This window comes from Nematolebias whitei, chromosome 3 (assembly GCF_014905685.2).
Source record: "Nematolebias whitei isolate Nwh7 chromosome 3, NemWhi1, whole genome shotgun sequence".
In the NCBI taxonomy this organism is placed as follows: Eukaryota; Metazoa; Chordata; class Actinopteri; order Cyprinodontiformes; family Rivulidae; genus Nematolebias; species Nematolebias whitei.
In genome coordinates, this window is record NC_056500.1 from 8,882,649 (window position 1) to 8,890,991 (window position 8,343).

Here is an 8,343-nt window from a genome sequence, read left to right on the forward strand (position 1 = left end):
ACATACATACATACATACATACATACATACATACATACATACATACAATAACATAATACATACATACATACATACATACAATAACATACATACATACAATAACACACATACATACATACATACATACATACATACATACAATAACATACATAGATACATAACATACATAGATACATCCATCCATCCATCCATCCATCCATCACAGTGGATCAACCAGTTTGTTGTTGACATTCAAAAGTAGCTGTTCACATGATAAAGGAGGACCATTAGCCTAACAAGTCATTAATGCCCTGATGGCCGCTTGCTATTCACAGGGGGCTGAGGGATACTAGCAATAACAGCATTGTAAGAGTGGGACAGTTGAACACAGAGGCCTCGGCCCGTTTAATGATGGGCGGTTTAGGTTGTAGTGTGATGTTTGCTTTGACTGTGAGCTGAATTTGTGCTATTTGATCACTATGTCTTTACTTTGACTCAGAGCTCGTGTTCCCGGTGAAACTGTGCAGAAAACAGCTGACAACCTGCTGATAAGCCATCTGTGCTTTTTTTTACTATTACAGGTGGAGTTTTAGAAGTTAAAGTTGTCAGTAACAATAATTGTGCTGACTAAATTGCAAACTATGTATACTCTTCAAACACCGTCTGCTTATCAAAAGTTGTGTAACTAACTCCACCAAGTGTGACTTAAGGGACTGAATCATGATGACGTCAAGTAATGGCATTTTATCAACTGACTGTGAGACGGGATTCTTATGTAGAAGCAGGTGACTGAGATCTGATCACACCAAATGTATTCAGGTGTGAACACTTGTACTTAAAGACTTATTAAATCGGGCAGAGTGTTCGTGGACCACAGCTGTACTGGGACTTGTTTGGTTTGTGGAAGGACTGGACCCAGAATGCAGACAAGGACTTGAGTTTAAAAGTAAATAATAACTTTCCTTTAATAGAAAAGCAAGGCGAGGCAACAAAACTAAACTCAGATGATGACAGAGAGAATGAGAAAACTAACCTCATGTGGTATTAAAAAAAAGGTTCAATCATTTCATCTGGACCAGTTTCATTAAGAGAGAAACGTTTCGTCTGCTTGTGAGATTTCAACAGGAGGTTGGCTTGAAACACAGCAATGAAGGCTACTTATGGGACAGCTCTGGTTGGCAGGCCACAGACTGATGAAGTCTTCTGGATGGAAGACGAAACATTTCTCCCTTAAAGAAACTGGTCCAGATTAAATGATTTAACCTTTTTTTGTTATCTACCTGGATGATTGAGCCTACAAACCTTTTTTTCTCATGTGGCATTAAGCCAATGTGCTGATGGCAGAACACTGGATAGATGGGGCTGGGATAGTTGGAGAACTGGGAACAAGTGAGTGAGGCAGGCTGACTGAAGAAACACTGAGAAGCTGACAGAGAGTGAGAGAGTGAGAGAGTGAGAGAGTGAGATACGGCACAGAGGAAAACTGATTATCTGAATTAAGGAAACTAATGTTTCAGAGATAAACTGATTTTTTTTTTTAAAGCACACACAACAGAACTATACAGTGACCCTGAGGTTTAAACCACAACTATCAAATCAAGCACAATGAAATGTTACCACTGTAGAACAAAACACCTGAATCACAACATACAGAAAACAATAGTGACTAAAAGAGAAAGTTCACCTGATCTAAAACATCAAAAATAATCAAAATGCACAGATCATAACAGGACTCCGGTCACTCATCAATCAGATCACAAGATGATGATGATGATGGTCATAAATTGATATAAACAATACACTAGTTGAGGATTATTTCATTCGGTCTTAGCTCCGTGACGAATCGACGTGTTGGTGTTCACCCTGCACCACTAACCCTGCGACAGCTGGTGCATGCAGCCCCACCTCAACTCTGAACACCACAAAGCAGGGGTGGGAAATTTTTATTTTATGAATCTATGAATTCAGAGCTCGCCCATAATTCAGCATTGAAAGTTGCTAAATTTTCCCATATTTTTCATCTTTTAACTATTTGAACTGATAAAACGTACTAATGTTGAGCATTTAGACAAAAAGGATACAAGTGAATTTAGTTACGTCATATAAGAGTGAAAAGAGAGGCAAATTTCATAAAAATTTAAGAGCCCATCAAGTCTTAAAGGTGGATACAGCAAATATTTTGCCTTAATGAAGCAGAATTAGTTCACTGACAAAGAATAAGTTTATCTTTGAGGCATGTCAGAATAATAACGTGACAGATTTCATTGTAGATGTGATCTGATAATGGCTGTATTTAAAACTGAAACCACCAGACGTTTCAGGAAGCAACAGCTTGGAAAAGCATCACTCAGCATCCTCTTCCTGTGAGCATTTAAATCAGGGCTATTCAACAAAACTGCTCGGGGGGGCACAGTTTCTGAAAGCCAACAGCTCGGGGGCCGGACGTCCAGCGATTAAAATCACTATGGAAATAAACTAAAGTTTGCAATGATCTGTTACCTTTTTAAATTTGTTTATTTTATTGCATTGAATAATTAATGCAATAAACAGAACCCAAACCCAGAACACCCCCTCCACCACCCTTTTTTTATTTATGAAATGGGCTGGATTGGCGCGGACCACCAGTTGAATAACCATGCATTAAACCAAGTTAGAAACCTGACGTCCTGTCTTGGTTGCAAGTTCCTCAACAAGACTTTGGTCTCATTTGACGTTTTCTTTTACTCGTTCCACATAAAAAAAAAATCAAAGATGACTAAAAAAAATACCAAAAGAAATGGGCTTCTGAGTTGGCAAACTGTGTGGAGAAGTCTGCACTAAATAAAGTATGCTTGTTTTGTTTTAAGTAAAATGAGAGGTGATAAAAATGTGTTACATTTAAAACATCATCTTGAGGACCTGATGTTTACAAAGACCATATTTGGCCCTCGAGTCTTAATTTTGACATATGGTTCAGACAATCTGAATATTTTTAGTAGTCTAATTTACTTCTTTATTATTAATTAACTTTAATCAGTGTAAAACTGTCAGGATCTGTGTATTTTGTGTTTTTCGTCTTCTTGTGGCTCTTGTTTAGTTTTATTCTGTGAGTCTGTTTTACTTGTGTTTCAGCTTCCCCAGTGTTTTTCCCCTCCCCTGGTTTCTGCTGCTGCCCGTCCCTTACCTGTTCCTGTCTCTCCCCAGGTGTTGTCATTTCTCTCCCATTAGTTTCCCTTCAGAGCTCGTGGTGCATTATGCTTTCACGCTCTTTGTTTTCCCACGAGCCTCTGGAGAACGTTGTCATAGTGAGCACTTGCTTGCGTTTCGGTTGTTTTTGTGTGGCCTCGTCAGCCTTTTCGTCTTTTGGAAATAAATTCTCTTGTTTATTTTTACCTTTGAGTTCTTGAGGTTTTTGGTTTGGCGTTTGGGTTCGCATCTTTCAGCAAGCGTGACAAAAACTGTGGGTTTGTTTGGTTGAAAACAAACCAAGTACACAAAAAAATTGTTTTTATCATCTTCATGTAAAACAAAATTAAGTTCCATCACGTCAACTGTTGTCCAAACACAACTTTATTTAGCAGTAAAACAGAAGGGTCAAACTATTGAGACTATTTCAAACAAGGAACCATTATGGGTTTATTACACAACCTGTCTTTAATAAAAATGGTTTTTAACTGTTAATGTAATGTTTATGAAGACTGACGTATTTTCCACCGTATACGTCGCACCGACCTATAAGTCGCTTCAGTCCAAATATGTCTAATAAAGTGTAAAAATCCATAAATACGTCATTTCGCCGTATACGTCGCATCTATTATGCATCACCGCTGACAGCCCAGAAACGTGGACCGGTGTTGTGCCAAAAATTGAATGGCTGCCAAATGGCGGTCACTGGATCGTGCACAAGAGAACTTTAACAAGATAAACACTTTAATACAATTGTTTGATTGCTCGAAATTATAGTAAAGGTGTGTCTCAGTCTAACTTTTACTTAATAAATGCACTTTGACGGTCAAGTCAGCTGCATTTCAAAAGCCGATACGCGGAAGTAGGAACACGCAGAGGGACGAGTCGCTGCGCATTTCTTTGAAATCTAACAAGATAAACACCGAAAAACAATTATTTGTTTACTCGACTTTATAGCAAATGCGTGTTTCAGTCTAACTTTTGCTTAATAAATGCACTTCAATGGCCAAATAAGTTGCATTTTGTCGGGGCGGCGCAGCGAAATGAAGCTGATTTGACGGTTGCACCAAGTGAGCAGTGCGTAGATAGCAGGCTATGGCAAGCCGATTGTGTCATTAATAGCCACTTTTACCTACTACATGACACAACGGCATGCCATACTGCTCGAGTAACATCTAGCGGCTGAAAATGGTAGTGTTCAATATTTTCAGTCAGAATAAATAAAAACAGTCATATCTCAGCCAAAAGTTGGTTTATAACTATGGGGGAAAATCCATAAATACGTCACTTTGGTGTAAAAGTCGCATATGCAAAAAAAAAACCACGACTTATAGGGTGAAAAATACGGTAAAATGAGGGAAGTAAAGCAAACCTGTACTGGTACGTCCCTGTGTGTTCAATGCTTGCTTTAAAAGCTAAAAGTGACAAAATAAGCAGGAAAGTTTAGGTGCCTTTTTTAGAGTTCCACTTTTTTACCACCTTGTACAGAATTAACATGAAACACAGTCAGGAAGGTTACCGGTAGTAAAGGGAGCCTCCCTCTGCAAAAAAAAATAAAAAAGTGCTAACACCAACAGCACTTCCTCTGGATTTTTGTGCCAACAACTTCACTTCAGAAACTCACTACATCTACTGTAGAAACTTGAGTCCTGATGATATTAATAAAATTAGATAAATGAGTACTTATCACATTTGTTGGTATAACAGCACACTTGGGATTTTATGTTTACTTTGTGCTCCCACAAAGTTCTTCAGTGTGGATTGAGTGTTTAACCTGAATAGTGAGCACCCTTGAGTCTCACGCTGCAGTTCTTGAACTGGGATTGGCTGCTGCTTCAAGTGGAAGAGCGTGATGAAGTGGTGCAGCATCAGCAGTGCCCACGTGGTGTCACAAGATGTCACGCCAAGAGTATGTGAGCTATAGCCATTTTCATTCATCCATCCATCCATCATCTTTACCTGCTTCTTCCTTTCTGGGTTGCGGGGGTCACTGGTGGCCATTTTGTCTGGGCTATGTTGTCTCCAAAAGGTAATCACTTGCAGATGTACAGCCAATAATTATTTCCTGCAACTCTCATTTCAATTTCTCTAGTGTTTCAATAAGTATTTTGGGAAATGACCGACAATATTCTCATAAATTCGGAAGCAGGCAATAAAAATAAGTACAATACCTAAACAACCACTGAAGCTGAATTGTTATCCCTGAAATTCCCACAGAGATGCCAGAAACTGATAAGGTAACAGGTCTACCTTGTGGTATATTCAGGCCTTTCTTGTAAATGAGTCCCCGGGGCTCAATGGGATTAACCTGTATAAATAAAGGTTGAATGAAAAAGCAAAAACACAGATGGCGACTAATTCAAGTTATTAAGTTTCATAACCACTGCTTCTTCATTATGTTTATAATAACCATATGTGTTGTTAATTTATTAAAAGATTTGGTAATAACCAGGCAGCGCTGTGGCACAACTAGAGCTGCTGCCTCTCAGTGAGCAGGTTGCCCCGGCTCTAATCCCGGTACAGGGGCCTTTCTGGGTGGAGTTTGCATCTTTTCTCTGTGCATGTGTGGGTTTTCTCCAGGCGCTCCAGTTTCCTCCTACAGACCAAAAACGTGAATGTTAGGCTGATTGTAACTATAAATTGTCCCTAGATGTGAGTGAGAGAGTGAATGGTTGTTTGTCTTGTTTGTCTCTATGTGTCCCTGTGATGGACTTGTGACCTGTCCAGGGTGTCCCCCGCCTCTCGCACAGTGATGGCTGGACATGGGCACCAGTGACCCCCGTGACCTGAAAAGGAAGAAGTGGCCAAAAGATAATGGATGGATGGAAATAACCATATCAAGTTCAAGTCAAGTTTATTGTCATTTGCTTCACTTGTGGTACATGAGGTGGAACAAAATTATGTACTCAAGATCCCAGTTTACCCAAAAATAGCAAAAATACAAAGTATAAAATAATAGTTTACAGTATAAGGATCTAAGATATAAATAGACAAATACTTAAATCCTGTTCAGTGTTTTTCCATTAGTGGAACCAGCACAAACCTTGCTTTAAGATAATTGTCCGTGTTTTTGTGTTTCAGAGTTTCAAAGATGAGATCACGCAGGATAAGGGCTTTCTTCATGGCTGGGGCTCTCGGTCTGTTGGTCCTCCATCTTTCCAAAGAGTCTGACCACCCCAAAACTGTCCAACTCGACACCAATTTAAAAAAGGACAAATACAAAAATAACTCCTACTTTGACACCTGGCCAAAGTGTCAACTGAACACCAGCGCCCACAACATCACTGAGTTCGCAACTCTTCCGCAGAATATCCAGGACTTTCTCTATTATCGACATTGTCACCATTTCCCCATGCTGCTGGACCTTCCGGAAAAATGTGGGGGCGTTTACAAATCTGAACAAGTCTTCCTTCTGCTGGTTATTAAAAGCTCCCCCCATAATTACGACCGCCGAGAGGTGCTGCGCAAAACCTGGGCTAAAGAGAGGATGCACAACGGTGTGTGGATCCGAAGGATCTTCATCTCAGGAACATCGGGTGATGGTTATGAGAAGGAAAGACTCAACACATTGCTGGAGCTGGAGCAACGGGAGTTCGGTGATATCCTCCAATGGGACTTCAGCGACACATTTTACAACCTCACCCTAAAGCAGATACTATTCCTGGAATGGATGGAACGAAACTGTCCCAATGCTCGTTTCCTCTTTAACGGTGATGATGATGTCTTTGCAAACACGAACAACATGGTTGTGTATCTCCAAAGCCTTAAGGACAATGATGGAAGCAAACATCTCTTCACGGGCCATTTGATTGCGAACGTTGGGCCTATTAGATCACCAGGGAGCAAATACTTTATCCCCTTTCAAGTGCAGAAGTCAGAATCGTACCCTCCTTACTGTGGAGGTGGGGGCTTCCTCCTGTCTGGATTTACAGCAATGGTTATATATCGTATGTCCAAATCCATCCCCATCCTTCCCATTGACGATGTTTACATGGGGATGTGTTTGGCCAAAGCAGGACTCAGTCCTTCCTCCCATATGGGTGTGAAGACGGCAGGACTACACATCGCCGCCATCACGCTGGACGAATTTGATCCCTGCTACTACAAAGAGATTTTGCTTGTACACAGATTTCTTCCGAGTCAGATTTATTTTATGTGGCATAGAATAGAGGACCCGAGTTTGGACTGCAGTCCTTCTGGGACAAGGCTTGGCATCAGCAAACTATAACTCACAGGGAGTAACAGCTCTGTGGATTTGCAGAAGGTGAAATGGATGTAGACATGCAAATGAACACATGTTTGCATGGGCAGCCATATTGTTGACGTAGACGGATGCATCTTTTCCGTTCACTTTCAAGGAAGACAGAGCAGTGGATTTGCACAAGGTGAAGTAGATGTATACATGCAAACCAACTGATATTTGCATGGACAGCCATATTGTTGACATTGACTTATGCATCTTTTCAGTTCACCTTCAAGGGAAACATAAAACTAGGTATTTCTTTCCCTTCGACAGAACGGTCAGAACAGTACTTTGGTCTTTAGTTCAACTAATGCAGAATGTTTCTTTTCAAGATGATCCAGTGTTGCTTTGCAGGTTCTGTGCACCTATGCTGTTTAATCCCAAGGTACCTCTTCAACTTTATTTGCCAAAATAAGATCAGAAAAGAGAAAGAGAAAAAACACAAACAGGTCAAATTAAGAAACAAGAAATAATAAAGTCATTTCAACCAGTTCACCCTTCGTCTGGATTGAGTATGCTACAATAATACTGCTCACTAATCCATCCAAATGTTGCCTGAACCTAAACTTTAAGTGTTTTGTTTTTATCACTCTTGCAGTGATTAAACTGAATGGCACTCTCTCACCTGAGCATGGCGTCACTGTAACTTACAGCTTTGCAGGATGACCACAAATGGGCAACCCAGAGCGAAGGGCAATAAGTTGTGAATGACGCTGCTTTCACTAGAACAGAACAAGCTGAACTTTCATGAAAAGCTGTTTATGACTGAACATCTCGCTTTAAATTTTATAAGTCATCATTCAGTTCCCTGGCAATGGAATGATGACTGATACAGAGATGCAGCTTTACAAGAAATATGGAAAGTGTCAAATTTGTTTTGCTTGTAATGACATAATGTCACAACCACAACCTTTAAAAAACAATGTGCTTTTTTACAGTTCTCTTTTTTTTGTTGT

General features: G+C 40.1%; 1 protein-coding gene across 1 annotated transcript in view; it reads left to right on the top strand.

The window, feature by feature from the left end:
- The window catches only part of LOC119407675 (N-acetyllactosaminide beta-1,3-N-acetylglucosaminyltransferase 3), a 21,672-nt gene extending 14,150 nt beyond the window's left edge, over positions 1–7,522 (top strand). Inside the window, exon 2 of the mRNA XM_037674494.1 lies at positions 6,226–7,522. Within this exon, the coding sequence (XP_037530422.1) occupies positions 6,236–7,372 (1,137 nt within the window). The 5' untranslated portion in view covers positions 6,226–6,235 and the 3' untranslated portion in view covers positions 7,373–7,522. The remainder of the gene's footprint in view (positions 1–6,225) is intronic.
- The last annotated feature ends 821 nt before the right edge of the window (positions 7,523–8,343 follow it).